This window comes from Pleurotus ostreatus (genome assembly GCF_014466165.1).
Source record: "Pleurotus ostreatus strain PC9 chromosome Unknown scaffold_6, whole genome shotgun sequence".
In the NCBI taxonomy this organism is placed as follows: Eukaryota; Fungi; Basidiomycota; class Agaricomycetes; order Agaricales; family Pleurotaceae; genus Pleurotus; species Pleurotus ostreatus.
Genome location: NW_023503161.1, coordinates 2,720,893 through 2,743,975, shown reverse-complemented (window position 1 = coordinate 2,743,975; position 23,083 = coordinate 2,720,893). Strand labels below are relative to the sequence as shown.

Genomic DNA, 23,083 nt, shown 5'->3' with positions numbered 1-23,083 from the left:
AGCCAACTACATTCTACGACAAGAGACTTTACGCGTCGCTCTTCGCTTAACTAACTCCCTTTACGATCCGTCGCAGCCCCAAATTCACTCGCACGATCACAACTGACAACCAGCTTATGACTTTGCCCTTCCGTGCCCATTCTCGTCTCCGATCATCGTCTCGTGCGATACCGTCTTCGAGCTTCCCAACCCCAGAGGATGGAGAACTCTAATCTACTCTATGCCAACTTCAATCAAGGCTATTAGTTCGTTGTTCGAGCTTTAACGGATAAAACGGCAGCTAACAGTATTTTGCAGATGCTTGTCGTTGGTAACGCGGAAGGGATATAGCACCACGAATTGCGAGCCAATGGGAGGGTTTACACTATGAGTTAAGTTCCTGTAGTGGATGTGTCATCCCGAGTTCTTATCTACTGGACTTCATAGACAACGGCGCGCGCGGTATAGTTGAGATGCTGTTTTGCACTTCCCTTCTCCCCCTGGTTGGAGTCGCAGACGTGCCGGGATCCCGCCCTAGGAAGCTGCAGATAGTGAATACCAAGGTGCGCTCCTACGCACAGCCTGGACGACATACTCAGACAAATGGCTCTTCCAGTGACAAACTATACCATGATCGGCGAGCTACTTTTCCCTCTGTCAATTCTCGCCGTTAGAATGAACCAAAGGGCCCTCGTTATCGTGCTCGAGGCGGAAATATACATATACGACATAAGTACCATGCGGTTGCTGCACGTAATTGAGACGACCGCGAATCCGGAAGGTGCGTTAGCTACTCCGTTGTCGATGACCAATATTGACATATCCTAGCAATCAATCCGTGCTCTTTCCCCGAATGTGGAGGCGTCGTATCTCCCTTTTCCATCGCAATTACTGTCACTAAATTCTCCGCTATCTACCCTATCTGCGACGCAGCCGCAGCATCTTCACCGGCCCCTCAGTCCAACGGCGACGTGGCCATATTCTCAACAACGCCCATCACCACAGCAAATATTATACCATTGGCCCACAAGTCTCCTCTCGATCGTTCAAATCTCCCAGAACGGCTCGCTGCTTACTACGGCCTCGGTCAAGGGCACGGTGATCCGTGTATAAAGTGTACCGAAAGCGGAGAAGTCGTATCAGTTCAGGTGAGGGTCGAGGGAGGCGAGGATATACAGCATTGTATTCAATCCAGTGGGCTTGCTCATGGTTTTCGTCTCAGCACATGAGATGGTTCATCTGTTCAAATTGGGAGAGAGGACAACGGCCGCTTCGACGGCAACATCCGTCATCGCAACGGGGTCCATCGAACGTCGGGACCGGCCAATGGACGGGGGCGACGAGGCCTACCTCGACGAGAGAAAGAAGGGCCGTGGCAACGGCGTCCCGTGAGTACACAACCACGTTCTTCAGTTTAATGCATCCTTCCTCATATTGTACCCCCGATGTCGTCCCTAGAGCGGAAGTCTGCTTACTCACTCCGTGGGCGTTTACCTGCCAAATACCTTGACTGAGACGTGGGAGCCGTCGCGAGATTTTGCGTGGCTACGGGTCCCTAGTGGCCCACCCGGAGTGATGTCTATCAGTGGATTGAGCGGGTGCGTTATTCCGCCTCCGTTTCGTGTTCTTTCGCTGACAGTTTCTCCCGTGTTGAGCGCCATGCCTAAGGTAATGATCTTCTCCTCGGAAGGCTACTTCTACTCTTACAACATCGATCTGAGGCGAATGCACGCTGATGAAGGGATGTAGGTGAGCTTACATTCAGCCGCTGTCTCGCCATTATTGACACCCGGCTCGTCGGTTTGCTGGAGTCGGGGGACGAGGGCTCGAGTGTCGTCAGTATTACGGAATAATGTTTCGGCTCAATCAATGGAAAACTGGAGCCCCACTCTTGGCCTGGATGGCGTTCGCAATAAACATCAGTGCAACCCTGATGTCTATAAACACCTCCTCCATCGTGGGGCAGGGATAGCTACGATCTGCAAGACTCGCGTAGCTCCCGTCAAAGCCACTTCGCAATGCTTGCCTTCGACTCTTCATCACGCACAGGTCTCAGGAAACACACGAATCGGGCTGGCGATGACTCTTAATGAGACCGAGACCGTACGCTGTTATTGTCTCAGTACTTGAACTCTACTGACCTTCCTTTCAGCTTTTCACTACCATTCCCAGCTCTATCTGACGCCTATATACCACATCTCGCGATTTCAATCATCGGCGGCGAAGGGTTAAACTAAACCGACATTGACGTCCCAATCCGAGTCGGGAATCGCTGGCCTGGCTGCAAAAAGCGACGGATTACGCAGAGAGAGATGACGATGGGCGCAACAAGAAGGAACAACGAAGGCTCCTTAACTTAATATCCCGCTGGCTCGCTTTAGAGCCTCTTTTGTTCGTGATCTAGATGTCGTGAACGTCTTTGAGAATGCGACTCCAAGCTATTTCACGCTCGTTGCCTTCTTGGACTAGCTAGGTATATTTAGGCATCATGTCACTGGTATCACGTATACACATTTGTATCCTTGCCTTTGTCCGCCTGCTTCCCGTCTGAGTTCCCCGTTCATTGCTCGATGTGAGGCACTTGACGCATCTATGCGGTTCTGAAACCTTTGCTACCTTAGCGGAGAGCCGCGAGCCGTTGACAATAACATAAAAATGGTGTAATATATTACAATGAGAAGCACTTATGAACGCCAAGTCAGTCGTTGTTGTCGTGCGCTACTGGAACATCTACATGTACGGTCATCAGATGTGACCCATCTCCTCTCCGCATGTCATCGGTCAAGTGGTTCCCCTCATCCTGCTTCGTGCCTCCAGTGTGTGGTGGTCCTCTAGGAATCGCTCGTTAGAGTCATATTACTACATCTCGACCGTATGCGAAGACTCGCCTGATGTCTGCCAGTTCTGCACCCTTCGCTGTCAGTCCTGTCTCATCGGCGTATTCCATTACTCTTTGCTCTAACTTCGCTTTCCTCCGTGGCTGCGTGGAGAGCACATTGGGGTCAATCCAGCGGATTGTATGCATGAATCGGCGTCGAATTGTGTTGAGCATAAGTATTGCGACTTGGTGTGGTCGTGAGTCTGAGTAATGTTCATGTGACTGCGAGTAGGATATGATAGCAGTGGGATGAACTTACATGTAGATAGTCGGAACTGGTGGGGAGTAGGCATCAGAGACTCGCAAGTCATTTGTACCGTTTGTAGTTCAATGGGGCACTCTCGTTTCGAGGAAACGGGGTGAGTTACTTGCCTCGAGTATGGCGCACCAAGGAGGAGGCGCTACATTCTTGTACGAGGCGCAGGAGTCCGTTCACTGAGGATGATTCACCCAGTGCGCCGTGCCGTGGCGGAATTTTTGCCAAGATGTGGCGCTACGTCCAAGTACGACTCTCAAGTGAGCAGTTTGACTGCGGTTCAGCGCCTTGAAGAGGCGTCGATAGTGAGCAACTCACATCATGTTCTCCTCAGACTATTTGCGGCTAGCTTTCGCCGCCTCGAGGGGGCGTAAAGGTGACTTCTTGGTGGCGCCTCGTAAAGCGACCATGCTTGAGCATGTTCGCAAGGTATTCCTAGGTTATCTCCTTGTTCAAGTTATTCTTGGTGGGCGTACATTTCAAAACTTTTGGCTGAGATCGAAATTTGTATCAAAGTCCTTCTACGTTGCCTTCATCATGGCATCTACGCAACCCTCAGTGGACAATATCGACGCCCTTGGCTTATAGTACTCATCCACTTCTTCATTCTTACCATGTCTGCCTGGAAGAAAGCGTCGGGACTCTTCAAGAAAAAGATGATCCCTCCAGATATTCATCTCGACTTGCGCCCCCGTCGCGCGCGACAGGGGCCGCAATAATACAGATCTATGGCTTTACGACTTCCTTCTCTGCTTTCTGCTCCCCTGCGGCCTCGACGTCGTTGTCATACCCCTCTACTTTGATATCATTCAACCCTAGTTCTTCGTTCTGGTCGAACGAGCGGTCGTACATCTCGACTTCCATATTTGGGTCTGGGTCGGGCGCGTACAAGTTCTGCACGTATGAATTGGCGAGAGGGTCATCGAGGATCAGTGTAAACGGTCGCTCGGCGTTCTTGACCTGTGGCCGGTTGATTGTGACTCGATGGAAGGGAAGGATAATTAACATACCTCTTTGAGGTTCTTCAGGAAGTCTTCGAAGGAGTTGCGGTCTTTTGGATCCTTCGAGTCTCCCGCCTCGTTTGCAAAGACCTTCTCTGATAATTCCTCGTACACTTGTTCTAATATACCCTCCAGCGTCGTAAATCGTCCACCCAGAGTTCCATGTGACAGCACCAGGTCGATCTCGGGGATTGTCAAGCCTGCTGTTTCGCTCTAGTGCACCGAGGTATGAGAAAGATATTAGGCGTTATGGAGCAAAGGACCAACCTTGAGGATATCTCGGCTGAGATCCTCCTTATCCTCAACTTTCAACGTTATCCGCTTGCCCTGCTCGGAGATTGCTGAGCCAGACTTGACCTCGTTGTCTCGGTACCCGCACCGGTCGCAGTTCGTGGACATGATTATAATGTCCTTGAAGTAGGGTATGTTGACCTTCTTCATCATGGTATCCAAAGGGTGTCCGCAACTCGAACACGTCCCATGGAAAACGAATATCTCTTCATTCACCCCGTCCCCGCCGATCGTTTCCACCTCTTTGCTCGGTTCTTTCCCCTCATCCGCTACCAAGCCCAGATCAATATTTTGCTGGAGCGTTCGGGGGTAGGTCTTCATAGTCCACTTCGGATCAGCCATACTCCCAACGAACTCGATGAATGAGTTCCCAGACGGATCGTCGAGCTTGATCGTGAATGGCGGCATAGGAATATTGTCCTTGTCAGCGACATGTCTGAGCACTACGACTCCTGGCTTCTCCCCATCCTTATCGTCGTCGTCATCGTTCTCCTCATCCGCCAGGATTTCCTTGAGCTGGGCGATCAGCGCCTGGATTTTGGCGTAGCTTTCGGGGTCTTGATATTGTCGGACGGGTTGGTCGAGGCTGAGGTCGGCAACGACGTCTCGGATGAGGCCCTCGACGGTGGTAAGCTGTCCTCGAGACGATGCGGGTAACGTGAGCTGGTATTCAGGGATAGCAATGTCGCAAGTCGCTGAACGAACGATCTGGCGATTCAAGTCCGGACGGGCGAGGACACGGACGGTATATGATATTCCCTCAGCTATGATCACGTTAATATTGAGCCGTTCATATTATGAGAATGCCAGCATACGCCTGATCTCCCCCGCAGACTGCACTTCGTTGTTTGTCGCTCCGCAATGTTCGCATCGAAATGACATGACGATGACCTCTCGGAAATACGGGATCGACGTAAGAAGCATGCGAGTGATACCCTACTAGGACTCGTTCGAATCAGTAAGCCACACCACTCAGCAGCCAAATCGCCACGAAACGCACTTGTTCGCCGCATTTCATACAGAGCGACTCGTCAAACTTGGTTTAAAAAAGGTACAAGTGGTAACAAGGACAAGAGTAGGTTCAGGCCTGTCGGACTGCTGGGAGGGGCGGTTGGTTGGCGCCGACTCTTTGGGGTGTATCCAAATGTTGAGCGTTGAGCCTTAAACGATACGCTTCCGGACACGGAGGACGAGGACAACGAGAAAGCGGTACAATATCTGAGGATTGGTTCTAGCCAAATGTGGGACCGAGCGCAAACCGCGCCCAGCACTAAGTCTCCCACAATCGTATTGTGCGGACCTTGTAGAGCAAGAAAGGGTGCAGTTGAGTCGACAGAGATCAAATGGGAGGATATCTACGCTCCGTAAAGGGATGTTAGCAAACCGAACGAGTTGAATCGCTTCATGACTCCGAATGTAAGTGATAAAGTATTCTATGAGAGGAAAGCAACCCACCTTAGTGGTGGACATGCATGTAATGTGATCGAGTATGCGCAGTGAACCAAGTCGGCATCTGCGCATCGAGTATTAGTGCGAGACATCGCGCTCGGCGCCGTCGCATGGTATGCTTGAAGGAAGGGGCAAGGAGGGGTCGTGTCTTCCTCATTTATGATTTATGTGTGCAAGATGAAAGTTGGACGGAAACGACACAGCGTTACTCTAATATGAGTACAGAGAATGACGATAGAAAACATAGACATAGTGTAGGAGACAAGAGTTAATTTCACGCTGAGATGTGAATGTCCTTTAACTTCTCCAAGGCGGCATCTCGCGCGTTCATTCGGGCTGCCCACTCTCTAGCTTCGCTGGGAGAAAGGACGCGAGGAACTGTTCGACAAGTATTGAGCCAAAGACAAACGTGGCAAATATGTAGTACACGCACGCTTTTGCTTCCACCGCCAGTGGATGGGGTCTAAATGCCACTGGGGTGGTTCACCGTTAAAGAATCTCTCTGCAATTTTGTCAATTGCGCCGGGTTGAGGACGAAGGATACCAATTCTATTGTCGCCGACACAGAGCGCTAGATGTATGGTGCCGTCTGGTCGTAGAACGTCTGCGACTTCGAGACACTCATGGAGCTCCTCCGGGATATTGAAGTCTTGAATAATACCATCGACTATGCAGAAGATTGACTCCCACAGAGGCACGCCCTTGCCGTCTGGTTCCGAATATTGAATATATGCAGGAAACTCTTTTATAAGAAGTTCCAGTAGCTTGTCTTCGCCGACAGCCCACCCAAGATGGAACGTCGGAGGTAGAAAATGGGGGTCCCGAGAACCGAGCAGACAGGGATGTATGTCCCGGATGGATATTGGTGTCTTCTTGCAGAGCTGCTTTTCATCCTAGACGAGATCGGTGAGAAGGGGCAAAGGAAGTGGGAAGACAGAACATTACCCCCTGCTGGTATGTTGTGCCATTGGGCGGGGAGAAAGGGAAAGACTTTGGTACGAGCATAACTGGTCGTTTATGCATGTCGATGGTCGTGGTTAATGTTGAGGGACTTGTAATGTATTTAACGGTTTTCAAATTTCAACATCCACGTGATCAACTAATAGCTATTGTTCGAAGTCCCATTCTTCCCCAGCGCCATTGTTCTTATGTTTTCTGGATAACGCAGGCTACTATTGTTCCGGCTGTCGTCGCATCGATCATTCGTTCATTATTCGAAATGGGGGCTGTATAAGGCCCGCCCCATTGTCATTTTTAATTGAATGAATATAAAAGTGGAACCTGGGGACACCGCAACGGTAAACTCTAGCATGGCTGCATCCCCGCCCCTTCAACTTTCATTCAATCTGGGTAGCAAGCGGCCCAAGGACGTTCAGATCAACAATGAAGACCATGTTGAGACGAAGCTTGTGATGTACAATCAACTTAGCCTGCAAACACGCGAGGCTCCTTGGTATGGCCTTTTGGTTGGGACGATAATGCCCCATCTGCGTGCCATCTACTCGAGCGCATCTGGCAATGTCAAACTTGACACGTATCCGCAATACGAACTCCACTATGCCACAGATTATACTCCTGACGACCTTGATAAGATACGGGATCCCAGCTGGACTCCAGGCCACGAAAAGCATGAAAGAGTAAGTTCTACCAGTTCAATTCCAGATTGGCATAAACTCATGGTCATAACTCGTACACAGGCCCTCGATACTCCCGAGGTCCAAGGCCAATTCTCTGCCGAAGGCAAGGGTAAAACATCGGCCGAGGTGGATCGTCTCTTAGACCATGGTGGGTGTTGTTCCGCCCCATCATAATTGTGGCCTCATTCCTGCCTTATGTAGGACTCGACGGTCCCAAGTGGGGCAGTTCTGAGGTTGGGGGGACGCGCTCTCAAACGAAAGCTGCCAAGGCCGCAGCAAATGCCAATGTCGATCATAAGAACGCTGAGAGTATTTCCACCTCGACAGCTTCAACCGCTCCCGAAGACATCTCTGTGCACACGATACGCGTAACGGATGCCATGTTTCTGATTCGCATGCCACTGGCCTTGTATCAAACATTCTTTCCTGATGCCAACATTGTTCCTCGTCTCCCTGCGATCGCATTCAAACTCAAAGTCCCCAAGGCTCGAAGTCCCGAGGACGGCGAAACGGATCACATGATAACGAAAACGAATGCTACTAGCACTATCAAATCTGCCATGCCTCAGATTGTACAACAAGCTCAGTTCATTTTCCATATGTGGTCCACTCTTCAAGTCTTCTGGATCGTAGGTGCCTGTGGGCGTTGGGTACGGTTCCACAGATTCAAGAGGACCACAACTCCCCCCATCGATCCAACTAAAATATGTCACCAAGAGTACTGTACCATTACAACTAAGTGTTCACGGCCTGTGACGTGTTACGCAAACTGTTCACGGCCGGAAGTGTTCATTTTGGGTTTGGCAACCGTGACACCGGACGGAAAATAGCTTCAAGTGTTCATTTCGGCCGTAGGCCGAGAGTAAATTTGAGTATGTAGTCCCCTGATACAACTCGGATATTGGGTAATGCGAGTTTCTCTGCACCTAATGCCAAACTGGGCAAATGGCGGGACTCGGCCCTCGAATACTCCTTGTCAACGGCGGCCAAGGGGTGGTGCGCCCTCTTGACTGGTAAAGAATAAAGAATCAAAATTCACTAGAATGGAAATATACAGGCGGCCTGCTTTTTAACAGAACTGCACCGCGATTTAAATGATGATAGGTTTTGCCCTTGAGCTTGAGCAGTTGAGCATCACTTGGCTGAAGTCATGCTGCCTTGTGCTTTCCAGATTCTGACTGTAAGGAAATTCGATGGTGATATCATAAAGAGACCTAAGTAAGCATCAAGTCTATTGATCTAATAGAGAGTCCGCCGGGTGTGGTTGAGCATACTAGGTATATAAGGACTATGCTACAGTCTACCTAGCTCCTACCTAGTGAAGGGGACACAGCGGGGCTGTTCTGGGAGGAATCCGGAGGATGTATGGAATACACTGAGTCATTGTCATAATCTGAAAGTGCGGGAACTCCAATTTTTGCTAATGTGTCAGGAAGATCAATAGCGCGATGTGTGCGGGTCGCGACAAGCAGTTGCAGCACCGACGGGGTGTTCGGAGTCCAACAGGTGTTCTGCGCCGTTCCCGATCTCTATTACCCAAAGCGGACCCTCGGAAGCATGCCCGACGCGCGGAGTTGTATCAGGGGACTAAAGACTGAGTAAATTTGCCATTTTTAGTGTTCGACCGCTCCGATTTCGCGTGATCCCAACCGTCCCAGTGTTCATTTTGAACTTGCTGTGACGTGTGACTGAACAGTTAGTCGTAATGGTACAGTACTACACACCATCCCCTACCCCAGCTACGTCAATCCCTTGGATATCAGCTACGATACCGATTATCGAGGAAGATGGAGAGTACTCAGATGAGTTCAAGGCTCTCTTCAAAAAAGCTATCCAAGGCGCAACGGGCGAGTACAGTACGGGCCGCGCCGGTGGTAGCTCGCTTCGAAGTGCTAGGGCAAGGATTCAGTGTATATTCCTAGACTAGGTAGATGGCTAGCTATTACTTGCGTAGAATCTATGAGCGCTAGGAGGGCGCATATGAGTTCTCATCGGTATGCACCCAGTGCGTACACCGTAAGCTCAGAGAATTAGGCGCGCGCCACGTCAGCAAGTCTCGTTGATGGAAGTTGAACAACCTTCGCCAAATTACGGTCTTAAATCATCAAATCTCTACCAAAAGTGCTGCTTTCTTGGCGCAAACCAACCACGGCAAGCAAAATCCACACTTCCCATGATTCAGAATTGTGGAAAAGAGGCCAGTTCAGCCAGAAAAAAACACGACCGAGCCTCCAAAGTAGTGATGTGTGGGCTGGGCTGGGCTCAGAAGCCCAAGGCTTGGGCCGGGTATACAAAGGCTCAGGCTTGTACAATTTACAGGCCCAGCCTCGTGTGTGGGCTTGAGAAGGGTTGGGCCCGGGCTCGGGCTCAAGCCCAGGCTGACAGTACAATGTGTAGGTAGTTCACTAATCTAATGATTGTATAGTAAAGTTGTCTTCGCCGTCGTCATCAGGTTCAGTGAATTCACCACCATCATCATTCACCAAGAAAAGATCATTGCCCAAGTCCTCAAAATCTTCCCTGTCTTCGTTATCATCCAGCGACTCTCCCTCGAAGAATATATTCCGCCGATAAACTGACTTGAGTACCTGCAGCGCTTCAACAACGTCTCCCTTGAGCCGGTTGCGCCGTTTTGTAATGGTTATACCCGCCGATGAAAAGGCGCGCTCACTCGATACTGACGACGCCATGATAGGAAGGTAGTCGCGAGCAAGGGAGGCCCATACATGGAGCCGTTTCGAGTTAATCTATATGTCAGTTAGCGAGGACAACACAATATAGTATTGAAGTTGATTGAACTCACGCCCCACCACTCAACGCTGGGAAGCCCATTGAGCTTCTCCTTAGGTGTCCGAATGTACTCATTAAATCCTGGTAACCATGGCCTAAGTGGGTTGGCGGTTGTAGTGTTTTGTGCGGCAATGGAATCGGCCTCATCATCTGAGAGTTCACGAAGGAGGCAAGTGATTTTGCGGCCAGTCGAGGAATCAGCACATTGGGAACCTGGTGTAGGGCCTTGAGATTCGTTGGTGTAAAGAGCCTCGTATCGGTCCCGATACTTAAGTAAACAATGAGACGATGATGGGGTAGATCATAGGGATATGAACGCACAATGTCTTCCAGACGATTCAACGCGGTCTTGTAAAGATCCTCGCCCCAATGCTTTCTTATATGCTCGCCTTTTGAAGACGGATCAAGAACTGTATCATGACGAGTTACCGACATGCGGTTATGCGTACAGGTAACGGTGGACGTACACATTACGGTCGTATATGCGTCTGAATCTTCAGTATAACTGTAGTATTCCGTGATCTTCTCCAGTGCGGCTTCTAAGGCAGGCACAAACCGAGCATATTTGGGCCATGCAAGGGGATCGGAGCGCACCTTCCAGGCCCGATGAAGCGCCTCCAATGCAGGTAATACCAGGTGAAGCGAGGGGCCATTCTCCGACGAGAACGCTTGCTGGGCATTATCAGCATGCTATCAGAATCACGAATAAGTAGTGACCCTGGTAAATGAGCAACCTCGCACACATACTGCCAATAAACCGACACATGACTGGACTTGCTTCCACTCTTCGGCAGTAGGGATAAGTGCATTGAGCTTATCACACTTACTTCGAGACGTCTCTTCACTCATCAAACGGCGTAGGAAGGCATCAACGACCTATTATAGTAATGTCAGTTAGTCATTCCGATGTATTACTAGCATACCGTTTTAAGTGATTCCGCCCGGTCAAGCATTATATATATTGAGGACCATCGGACGGCCATGTCATTCTTGAGATGTACGGGATGTGTATATCTTGAACTTGGAGGATGGCTACGCTGAATATCAAGGAATATTTCCTTCCGCTTTGATGATGATCGCTCCTAAACGTGACATGGAAACACTGTAGCCTGTATGTGGTAATCCATAGGCTTACCTTGATTGAGATCGTTCGAATCAGCCCAATCTCATCTCGCTGGGTTTCCGATTCATCGAGTAGAAGATCTTGCTCAGGATGGGCCGGGTCGTAGTACTTGGATTTGCTGTATGTATTCAGAAGCAATTGGGTTGCAAGATTAACGACATGAGCAATACATCTAGACGTCAATTAGCCTCCGTTCAGACCAATGCTTATAATCCCTACGCTTACCGTATATGCTGTTCATAGCGGTCAAAGGAATATCCATCATCGCGCATGCATTGGGCAAAATTATCGAGCATTGTGATGTTATTTGACGCATTATCACATGTAATATATCCCACCTAACGTGCATTAATTACCATGTATAGCGTAATGGCGGGGCGTCGTCATAGATAACACTTACTTTGCGTTGGATCTGTACCCGGGCAACAACTTTATAGAGGGCTTGACCGAGGCGCCTACCGTTGTGGGAATTATTGAGCTGCGTGAAGCCAATGAGTGCCATGCCCATCCTCCAGACACCTGGCCGCTCCTCCTCGATCCAATGAGCCGTGACCGCAAAGTAAGCATCAACGTTTGACGCCTGCCAGCAATCGCACGTCAAGCTCACACAGCCCTTGACCATCTCACTCTACTCTCGCAGGATTAGACTAGACATTAGCTTGAAATGATGGACTTACGTTGACACGGTCTTGTATCTTCGTCAGAGAACGTTTGAAGGTATCCATGATTTGTTGGCGTGTCATCTTGCGTGTAAGGTGCTTGACTCCGTTCGTTGTGCGGGCAGCAATATCAATCATGCTTCGAAATGATGGGTGTTCGAGGGCTTGTATAGGCTATAGTGCATTAGATAGCAAGTAACTTTGTAGACCGAGTAGATGTACATACCAAGTCATTCTCTACCAGCCAGTGAATCGCCGCCTCGTGATATAAATGGTCACTATATGGTAGAGCACATGTTGGCATCTCCTTGAGATGTGGCTCCAATGTTTTCTGCCGGCTCGCTGCCTTCTTTTCGCGAATCTGAGCACGATACTTGGGCAGTTTTGGTTCGAAGTCATTTGCCGCACACCAATCCATGTATGCTGCCTAAAAAATGATACCCTGTGAGAAGATTACCGTACCAACTTAGGGTACGTACCCGGTGGTTTGACTCCACATGTCTACGCAGTGTACTGACATCAGCGACGAATGATGGTTGCTCGTCGCCATGCTTTCTAATGCAGGTAACGTGAGGATATGGCTTGATTATACATGTATCATATAACCGCTCACCTAGGGCATTTTATGCACCGTCGCCATCTCCTCTTCCCATCTGAGGTCTGGGTCTCGAATGCTTCAGAGAAGAACACTTGAATGTCACGGCTACTGTCTTCCCGTTGTTTCCGGGGAGCTTCATCATTGATGTCCTGGACGCTGATATCCTTCAGGAAGCCGTCTTCATCGACTTCTTCAGTTACTAAAGCTAGGTGATGAGGTGTTAGGCTGCATTACAAGAACGAACATAATCTTACCAGGTCGTGGCTTCGCAACAGGCTTTTGTCGTTTTGAGGCCGTACTTGATGTCGGTGGTATAGGATCTTCGTCAGATTCTGCGTCAATGGCAGTGTGGGCTCGTTTGCGCTTGCTGGCCCGCACTGACCCGGGAGTATCTGGGACGACGTGAGGGAGCAAAGCAAAGGCATGTGAGATGAATTGACCCACGTTCGCTGTCATTCCCATGATCATCTGAATCCCCCTCTATGTCCATAGGCTCCTGGGAAGTTGATGGTGGACCATCATGGGAAGCCGCATCCTCGGCTTCTTCTTGTGCTCATCGAAGAGCCTCTGCTTCCCGCGCTTTTTGAATGGCCTCTGCTTGAGCAGCCTTGTGCGAGGACAACTGTTTCTTGCCAACATTCACAGGATCTAGCACCCGTGCAGATGCTTTACCGGAACGCTTAGAGCGTGGTTCTACACCGGCGCCAGTGGCCATACTTCCTAGATAAATTTAGTACGCCAACAAAGTATTGTTGACCCACCAGAATGGCTATACAGTTGATCGGAAATCTCCGCGTCAAACTTTGAGGCCCGCGTCAAGGCCTCAGGCTTCGGGCCTCCAAATTGTTGCGCCCAGCCCTGAGCCTACCAAAGCCTGCGATACGGCTTGGCTGGGCCGGGCTCAACTCAGGCTGGGTATGGCAAGGCTCCGGGCTTTGAGCCTGGCCTGGCACATCACTACTCCAAAGTACACAGAATTTGTTTGGCCTTATTTGCACGGGCCTTGAACCCTTTAGAGCATGATTGCTCGCTACGCTCGCAATTATCACGAAGTAGCTGACGAGTTACCAACAACTCGACTTTACGCCAGTCTTGTCCGACCCACCACGAACCGCATCATCTTTGCGGGCAAGTTGAAGTCGCATCGAGAACTTGAGTCGATGCTGCCTTTCTAACGGTTATCACCGAGAGTACTCACACACGAGCTGCTCTCTCATTGTGTACGTTCCCAAGCGCGCCGCCACCATCCGTGCTCCATCCTCTGACCACTTATGCGCCACACATTTGATTCACGTAGGGGCCAACACTCATCTTGTATGTTGAGCTAGAGACCTGCCCGGATTAGTTTGCACGTGTACGCCCCGACTTTCGCTCACTACTCCATACATCCTCATCTAGTCCTCGAAGCCTTCTCCCGCAATACTTTGCTCCGCTGTTTGGGCTTGGGCATGATATGGGCACGAAAAGCTCAGCACGTCTCGGTCTGGGGTTTTGGACACCCCTGTCCTTTGTTTATACACGAGCGCCTCTCGTTCCGTTCCATCCGCCTTCTTTACACTATGCGGCGTTGACTGCGAGTGCACAGCGAGGATATACGGTGCACTTGCAGGCCGCTTTATAATTCAATTTACACTATCCAGGTTGCCTCCCCCGACCCCCAAGCCGTCGAGCGCCGCGTCCAAGAACGAGACCCAGGGAGGACTGGTACAAGGTTGTATCAGACTGGATTAGCGGCAAGACACAGCGCAATGCCCGAGGCGCGGCCTCTTGAAGGTGTTTATCCCCACCCTTCCTTCATCCAGCCGTGCTGATACCATGCGCAAGTTTATCATCTCCCCGTTCCGTTCAAGTACCCAATACCCATCTGCGATAGCCCGAACGAGGGGAATGCCTTTCACATCGGAAGCCCTCGGCTCTGGGAGTTGGCTCTACTACGCCTCATCGATCGAGACGGCCATCTGGATATCCTCTTCGTCTCCCAGTAAGGAATCCGCCGCTCCATGCACCTACGGCTACATATCTACCCCCGAGTCCACGAGGAGTTGCAGAACTCCAGCGACGCGCAGGTCTGTGTACCCCCCAACCGCTCCAACTTGCCGCCATTTCATGTCCGTATCTCTGCGTGAATTACAGCACAGTGGTGCACGAAGGGGTGATAAATCTGCGCTTTGGTGGATGAGACATCGGTACGGTGGCAGTCAGTGCTATGTGCAGGAAACGGTATGGCGGACATTTGCGATGTGGCTCGCGAAGGTAGTCTGCCCCGCCAGACGAACCAAAGGCTAAGTGCTACATATCTCGGGCCTGGTGGATGAAGGACAGCGCAGAAAACCTCGATCCGGGACTAGAGCGCGGCAGCTCTTTGCTGGGGTATGAAAGCACGGTAGTCAGGCGTGTTGATCGGGAACCAGAGGAGACCGCGTGTTGATATCAGCCACCTGGCGAGGTTTAATCCACGCACGTACCCATGCATTCTTGGCTTGTCATGAATGGACAGCCTGTGAGCGACGACTCCAGGATGGATATCTGAGTGGAGGGTTTACCCCGTTTACGTGTTTTCTCAGGGCTGAGGCATCGTTTGCGCGCGTTGCCAGGACCCTGGTTAATAGGTCAGCCCCCTGATCCGATTTCAGACATTTTTGAGCGGCTGAAGGCCACTCGGCCTGAGGACTTTCAGACATTTTACGCCCAAAAAGGTGAAACACCCTGGTCCTTTTTTCGGACATTTTTGGGATTTGGTCCCTAGGCGGGGTCCATTTTCGGACATTTTCAGTGGAGGTGCCGACGTTGGGTTGCTCGTCATACATTGTGTGTCGTGTATCTCAAGAACATCGGACTGCATCTGACTATGTTTACAGTTGTGGTGCTATATGCCAAAGGCGGCGGTAAGAATGGTTGACATGTGTCACAATCAGAAGCCTTCAATGTTGCCGCAATGTCATGGATAGGCTTGAAGGGCGGCGATTTAGCAGCATCACGGATACAACATCGCATTTCCTTACTCGTCACTTTGCAACCCTTCCCTCGCTCGCCTTCTTGTCCAGGCTCAAGGATGCCCCGTTAAAACCTGCAAACTCAAGTAGCAACATGGAGATGGAGTTGATGGAGCAAGACTGGGAAGTATATAGGCAGTTATATGCATCGAAAGCGAAGCTAGCAAAGGTAATGGTACTATCAAGGAAGAAAAATAAGACTGCATGGTTATTGGACGATTCGGAAGGGTAGAATGGGAGCTACGTGTGTGGGGGAGTCTGTATACACTGTATAAAGCTTTCGTGAGGCATCTACTAGCCTTGTAGAGCCCACGGGATGCCTAATACCATACTTCAGACATTTTGAGAGCCCCAGAAGGCCTGAACCGAAAATTCAGACAAATTGTGAGGCCCGCAGGGCCTTCTCTGAAAAATGGACATTTCGTCGAAATTTGGGAAGGGCCGGGTTCAAATCAGACACTTTCGGCCTATATCCATTCAGACATTTTGGGCCTTGCTGGATCAAGCCTTCACGGTCATAAACCAGGGTCCTGCGTTGCCTCGTTATTCCGTTATTGTGCCGCCCTTAGCCCAATTCCTCCGGAGCTCGGGGTCCCTGAACGCGGGTCTGCGTCATCTAGAAAAATGGGGATAAGCAATGTCGAACAACGTCGAACAACACTGGGGGACGCACTTACGCGATCCCTTTCATTCCTCGTCTTCGCGTCCCTGTTACTTCACTTCGTTTCCTTTTCTCGTTGTTCTCTCGTCGCGTGGTTTCCACGCTTCATCTCGTTTCCCCGCCCGATCTTGTTTCCGATCGCTGGCTGCACTCGCGCTGAGTCGCAAAGGGCCGCAGTGGTATGTGCCACGTCTACCCCTGGGGGCTTGGCGCTTGGCGACGTGGGACACCGTCGGCGTCCTGGCCCATTTGCGGGTGTTGGAGATGGATTGGCTGGCGCCGAGGTGACCCCTCGCTTATCGGGGTGTCTTCCGCGTTCCCCACAACCCCTCGTAACACTAGATCATGATCGAGGCGATGGAGTACGTCGTCTGGGATCGCCAGTCGTATGTTTCTGCGTGGGTGGCCCGTGTTGGTGAGGGTTCGACTCCACATTCGTGCTCCTATTCGTTGGCTTTAGCGTTCGCGCGCGCCCTTTCATTCCCCTTCCTTTCGTTCGTATCCTCGCAACTAACGCCCCCTCTAGCTACCTCACAATAGTAATAGGAACCCGCGCAGAAGATCACGGTTCGTGGGCACTTTCCAGGCGATAACTGAGTCCACCTTATGTGGATCCATGCGCACTCCGCCGTCGTCAACAATACGACCCAGTATCTTCAGTTCGGGCAACAAGAAGTGCAGCTTCTTCTCAGAGAGGTACAGTGACTCCTTCTTCAGTACATCGATTATCCATTTGACGTGCTGAATATGCTCTTCCAGCGTATCCGAATAAATAATAATATCATCAAGATACATGTCCATGAACTTTCCGATGAACGGCGCGAATATGTAGTTCATCAGTGCCTGGTAAGTTGCAGGTGCATTGCAGTCGCCCTGCTGCATCACTAAACTCACCATATTACCATCAGGTGTAGTCACGACTGAACGATCAACATGTTCAGGAATGATACGTATTTGTTCGTACACATCCTTCCCATCCATCGTTGAATGATAAGGCCGTCAGGCCACGCGGCGCAAGATTCCTTCAATGTCAGGCATCGGCAACGCCATCTTACGTGTGTTCTTGTTACGTTCGCGCAAGTCAATTACCACAAGAATAACGACGTACCCGGCTTGTAAATATGCAGCATAGGCACCGCGTTTCGCGCAGTCGTAACGCGCCAACACCCTGATTTCAAGTAGGTGTTCTGCTTCACCACCCATTGCTCTCTTAAGGGTTCGGGGCACCGCGACGCTCGCCACGGATACACCTTATTGACATCAATCAATGGTATCGTATGATTAATGGCCCGCAAAGGAGGCAAAGGTGTGTCATCCATAGCGAGACATAGAGGTTTTGCATACTGATGAAGTACCTCTCTAGCTGTTTCCAGACTCTCCTCGACGAGCACCATCGCACGCGACACAAGCTTCGTCACACCATCCCCGAGGAACGGCAACGATTCGTTAGAACCGACCACCACACGTGGGGGATTTAAACCCATCAAGATCTTATGCTGAAAAATCCAAGGTGTGCCAAGAATTAAGTCGTAGTTCGACAGATTAATAATATCGAAATAGCGTTCCTCGTTTATCGACTGGTACACAATCCATGCACGGCACCCCCAGTTCACCTTTGAACGGGAACCCTGGACTGCTAGCTGCAAAGGTAATTGTAAGGGGACACTCCTATCTTCTCCTATTCCCCTGTCCCTCTCCCTTCCTCCTTCGTTTCCTTTCTCCCTTCCTTCATCCCATGGACTATTATCTACATTCCCTTCATTCCCTTTCCTTCCCTCTCACCCCCTTACCTTTCCGCTTCCCTTCTGTTCACTCCCTTCGCATCCGAGCCCCGTCCGGTGACTCCGAAGTCTTCCCGCGCTTCGGACTCGCCTCGGACTCGCTCGGACGCCTCGGACTCGCTCAGACACTTCGGACTCGCTCGGACTCGTAGATACACTTCAGGGCTCGTCCGGGCTACCTCTATCCTCCTTTCCCACTTTATTACTCCTTGTCCCCACTTCCCCAGGTCGCTGGCACGACTCCTGTACATTCCCCTTCCACTTCATTATCACATGCCCCCTCATACCTTGTGATATTCGTTCGTACCTGTGGCTGGTGTACTGTACAGTTACCCTTCATTCCTCCCACGCTACTACAGTATATACTTCACTTCCTAGCATGGAGAATCCTTATCCTGTTCTCTTTGGATTCTCCCTCTGCTAGGTGAGCAGCTCTCTCATGTATTGCAGTTAGTCTTATTCATCTCTTTGGATTCTCCCTCTGCTAGGCTTGCACTGTGCGGCTATCTTGAGGTTGCCCTTACAGCAGAACAGGATCTCCCATCCTGGCACCAGAGCCCTACGGAAAACGTCCTGCGCCACTCCGGACTCGTTCCCGACGTCTCTCCGGTTTTGCGGACATTCCGGACGCTCTCCTGCTACTCCCACCCACCTCTGAGGACCCAAGGAACTCCATCCCTCACTCCCCTGACGACTCCGAAATGCCGGGCACTTCCAGCCAGATCCCGCCATCCGAGCCAGTCGCTTCAGGATCGGACTCCGAGACTTTGCAGACCTTGTGGGCTCAGACGTACGAACACCAAACCCGAATCAGTTCCATCCAGGATACACTCGCCCGAATTGAAGGACTCCTCCTAACACCCCGTCCGACTACTCCGAAAACAACTCCGGACTCTGAGCTGAGGGGCACTGAAGCCTCCCAGCATGCCCCGAGTCGATCCGAAATCACCCCGCGTTCCCGTTTGAAGCCCGCCTCTCCCCCGATCTTTGACGGAAACCGCAAGGATGGTCGCGCGTTCTACAACGCTTGCTCCATCTACTTCCAGCTCTGTCCGGACCACTTCCCGACCGAGCAGGCCAAAATCCTCTGGTGTCTCTCCTTCTTCCAGAAGGATCACGCCAAGGAGTATGCGGACATGGTGCTCCGGAGTCCGAAGGATCCGTACTTCGAATCCTGGGCCGCCTTCGCGACCGAATTCCGGACTCGCTTCCTTCCGGATCGGGAACGTGAAGCCGCCATGCTCAAGCTGGAGTCCACCCGGTACCACCAAGGGCGTCGGACTTTCCAGGAGTACCTCGACGAGTTCCGGGACCTTGTAGACCAGTCCGGATACACTGAGGGCTCCAACATCATGATGAAGTTCCGTCGTGGATTGGACTCCATCATCCAGAGCCGCGTTGCCGAGTCCGCAGACTGTCCGGACGAGGATGACTTCGAAGGATGGTACAAGGCAGCGCAGCGGGTTGCTGACAACCGTGCTGCCAACCAGTCCTTCCACTTTGGCATGCACTCTGGAAACTCCGGACACTCCGGATCCCTCGTCCGACCAGCAGCCAGCTCCGGAGTCGCTCGGACTCCTGCGGGTGTACTCCCCGCGCCTCGGACTCAGCTCCCGCCTCTGCAACCCCGCTTCCAACTTCTGCCTCCTCCGAAGGCTCTCTCACCCGGCGTCCCCATGGACGTTGACCACACCCGCTCCCGGCCCGCCACTTCACAGCTCTGCTACCGATGCGGCAAGCCCGGCCACATGTCCCGCGAGTGCCCACTTCGGTACGACGTCCGGTTCATGACCACCGAGGAGCGGATGTCCGCCATCGAAGATCTCCTGACCGCGGCCGATGTTGTAGAAAGTGCGGGACCTTGGAAGGAATAGATGATGAGGGAACGGCCCCGGTTGAGGAATCGGACACGGCGGATTTTGTCCGGACCAACGAGTGATCAGTGCGACCTCGTTGGTAAATAACCGATTTGCTTGTCTTAGCGTAGACGAAATAGACGATTCCGATCACTCCGATGATTCGTCCGACGCTAAGCAAACGACTCCGGTTACAATCTGCACACTCCGAAGGTTTTGCCCGCAGTGGGAACGGCGGCTACCCAGTAGCTATAAGATCTCTGCGCTGCCCGGCAAGCTTTCGCTAGATATACCCATTGAAGTGCAGAGCACGGATACACAACACCGATGCACCCTGCAGGCCCTGGTGGACTGTGGAGCCACCGGAGTCTTCATGCATCCGCGCTTCGCTGATGCCCATGGTTTCACCCGGCGCAAGCTGTCCGCCCCGATCCCGGTCTTCAATGTCGACGGATCACCAAACGAAAACGGATCCATCTCCGAAGTCGTGGACCTTGTACTCCGGTTCAAGGATCACACAGAACGGATGCTGTTTGCGGTCACTAACATCGGACGCCAGGACATCATCCTCGGATACACCTGGCTTCGGAAGCACAAACCCGAGATCGACTGGCAGACAAAGGAGGTGACCATGAGCCGCTGTCCGTCCGGATGCGACACCTGTCGGAAGGAGTTCCACCATGACAAGCTGACCCAACGCAAGGAGTCCGTACAACTCCGGGAGTGCCGATGCCAATGGTCGAGGAACTGCACTCGGACGATCTCCCGCAGCTTCAGGACTGCGAGGTCGACGACGAGGACGATGAGGCCACAACTCCGGATGACTCCGGACTTGAGAAGGGCGACCGTATCTTCGTAGCCATTCCTCCTCCGACTCCGGAGTACCTTCGGAGTCTTGGGGAAGAACATGTCTGAGCTTCGGAGACGGTCTCGCAGCGCCTCGCATTGGCTTTCCAGTGCAACAAACCCCACGATCCTCGGAACAGCGCAGTCCCGGACTTCCTCCGAGAATTCGAGGACGTCTTCGCCAAGGAGTCCTTTGATGAACTGCCCATGCCGCGTCCGTGGGATCACGCCATTGAGCTAATGGACGGAGCGGAACCGACCTCTACCAAGTGCTATCCGCTGTCCCCAGTGGAGCAGAAACAGCTGGACGAGTTTCTGGAAGAAAATCTCCGGACTGGTCGGATCCGCCCCAGCAAGTCGCCCATGGCTGCCCCGGTGTTCTTTGTTAAGAAGAAGGACGGATCGCTCCGCTTGGTCCAGGACTACCGGAAGCTCAACAGCATGACGGTCAAGAATCGGTACCCACTTCCGCTCATCTCGGACTTGGTGGATAAACTCCGGAACGCTCGCTACTTCTCCAAGCTCGACGTCCGGTGGGGTTTCAACAATGTCCGGATCAAGGAGGGTGACGAGTGGAAGGCCGCATTTCGGACTACGTGCGGACTCTTCGAACCTTTGGTGATGTTCTTCGGACTGACCAACAGCCCGTCTACCTTCCAGACCATGATGAACGACTTGTTCCGGGAGCTCATTATGGAAGGTGTGGTTATTATCTATCTGGACGACATCCTGATCTACACCAAGACGCGCGAAGAGCATTGCCAGGTTCTCAAGCGTGTCCTAGAGATCCTCCAGCGAAACAAGCTCTTCCTCCGAGCGGACAAGTGCGATTTTGAGCAGACCAAGGTGGAGTATCTAGGAGTCGTCATCTCCGAGGGTAAGATCGAGATGGACCCCGTGAAGGTCTCCGGAGTTGCGGACTGGCCGACCCCTCGGACTCGGACTGAACTCCAATGCTTCCTCGGGTTCGTCAACTTCTACCGCCGCTTCATCAAGGACTACTCGCATATCGCCCGGCCTCTCTTTGACCTCACTTGCGCGAAGGAATGGCAGTGGAACGACTCCGCTCAATCCGCATTTCTTCGGATCAAAGAGCTGATCACTTCGGAACCTGTTCTTGTCTTTCCGAAGGAGGATTGGCCATACCGGGTTGAAGCGGACTCGTCGGACTACGCCACGGGTGCAGTCTTGTCGCAACTGGATCCGGATGATGGTAAATGGCATCCTGTCGCATTCTACTCTAAAAGTCTACAGGCTGCGGAGCGGAACTACAAAATACACGACAAGGAGATGCTTTCAATCATCTGGGCGCTCGAAGAATGGCGGCACTACCTTGAAGGCGCAGAGACTCCGTTCGAGATCTGGATGGACCACAAGAACCTGGAGTACTTCATCAAGGCCCAGAAGCTCAACCGTCGTCAAGCCCGCTGGTCCCTATACCTCTCCCGCTTCGACTTCACTCTCCAGCATCGTCCAGGTCGGACCATGGGTAAACCGGACGCTCTCTCGCGACACTCGGATCATTCGGATGGTAAGGATGACAACAAGGATGTAGTGATGCTCAAGCCTTCCTACTTTGCTGTCCGTGCCACGGGTGTTACTCTTGAAGGGGAGGAGAAGGATATCCTCACGGCTATCCGGACTGGAGTGCGAGATGCGAAGTTCGAAGACGCAGTGGCAAAGGCGGCAGAGGAGCTGAAGAAGACCCAGGGCAGTCGCAAGACAGTCCGAAGCGCGGAATGGTCCCAATCGGACGGACTCCTCATGTTCCGGGGTAAGATCTACGTTCCGGACTCACCGGACTTGCGTCGGACTATTGTAGCTCAGCACCACGACACCAAGGTCGCAGGACACGCCGGCAGATGGAAGACCCTAGAGCTCGTTTTGCGCAGCTACTGGTGGCCCAACATGTCCCGGTATGTCGGATCCTACACCCGCCATTGCGACCTCTGTCTCCGGACGAAGGCCCAAAGGCATCCGCCCATGGGTGAACTTCATCCGCTTCCCATTCCGGATGAACGCTGGGATTGTCTGAGTGTCGACTTCATCGTCGAGCTTCCGGAGTCCGATGGGTTTGATGCTGTCATGAACGTGGTCGACTCCATAAGCAAACACGCCCACTTCATTCCGACTCACACCACAGTGTCTGCCCTCGGATCTGCAAACTTGTACCTGCAGAACGTCTGGAAGCTGCACGGACTCCCTCGGTCCGTTGTGTCCGACCGGGGTCCGCAATTCGTCGCAGAGTTCACCCGAGAAGTCTACCGGATGCTCGGAATCAAGCT

The 23,083-nt window shown here is 51.9% G+C and overlaps 4 protein-coding genes across 4 annotated transcripts; 2 read left to right on the top strand and 2 right to left on the bottom strand.

Annotated features, from left to right (window-relative positions):
* Positions 1-609: 609 nt before the first annotated feature.
* On the top strand, positions 610-1,728 carry ATG18_3 (autophagy protein; the record flags this gene model as incomplete). Its single annotated transcript, XM_036778568.1, has 5 exons — positions 610-760; positions 913-1,023; positions 1,133-1,367; positions 1,446-1,577; positions 1,635-1,728. 5 exons carry the CDS (start codon positions 610-612, stop codon positions 1,726-1,728), a joined length of 723 nt encoding a protein of 240 aa, XP_036629996.1.
* A 2,111-nt stretch (positions 1,729-3,839) lies between these two features.
* Positions 3,840-5,423, bottom strand: ZPR1_1 (nucleolar zinc-finger protein; the record flags this gene model as incomplete). Its single annotated transcript, XM_036778567.1, has 5 exons — positions 3,840-4,073; positions 4,124-4,327; positions 4,382-5,169; positions 5,221-5,341; positions 5,406-5,423. 5 exons carry the CDS (start codon positions 5,421-5,423, stop codon positions 3,840-3,842), a joined length of 1,365 nt encoding a protein of 454 aa, XP_036629995.1.
* A 705-nt stretch (positions 5,424-6,128) lies between these two features.
* PC9H_009059 (uncharacterized protein) lies at positions 6,129-6,877 on the bottom strand (the record flags this gene model as incomplete). The annotated part of the gene is made up of 3 exons (XM_036778566.1): positions 6,129-6,232; positions 6,288-6,747; positions 6,800-6,877. 3 exons carry the CDS (start codon positions 6,875-6,877, stop codon positions 6,129-6,131), a joined length of 642 nt encoding a protein of 213 aa, XP_036629994.1.
* Positions 6,878-7,164: 287 nt separating this feature from the next.
* Positions 7,165-9,418, top strand: PC9H_009058 (uncharacterized protein; the record flags this gene model as incomplete). Its single annotated transcript, XM_036778565.1, has 4 exons — positions 7,165-7,491; positions 7,552-7,639; positions 7,693-8,214; positions 9,192-9,418. 4 exons carry the CDS (start codon positions 7,165-7,167, stop codon positions 9,416-9,418), a joined length of 1,164 nt encoding a protein of 387 aa, XP_036629993.1.
* Between the last annotated feature and the right edge of the window lie 13,665 nt (positions 9,419-23,083).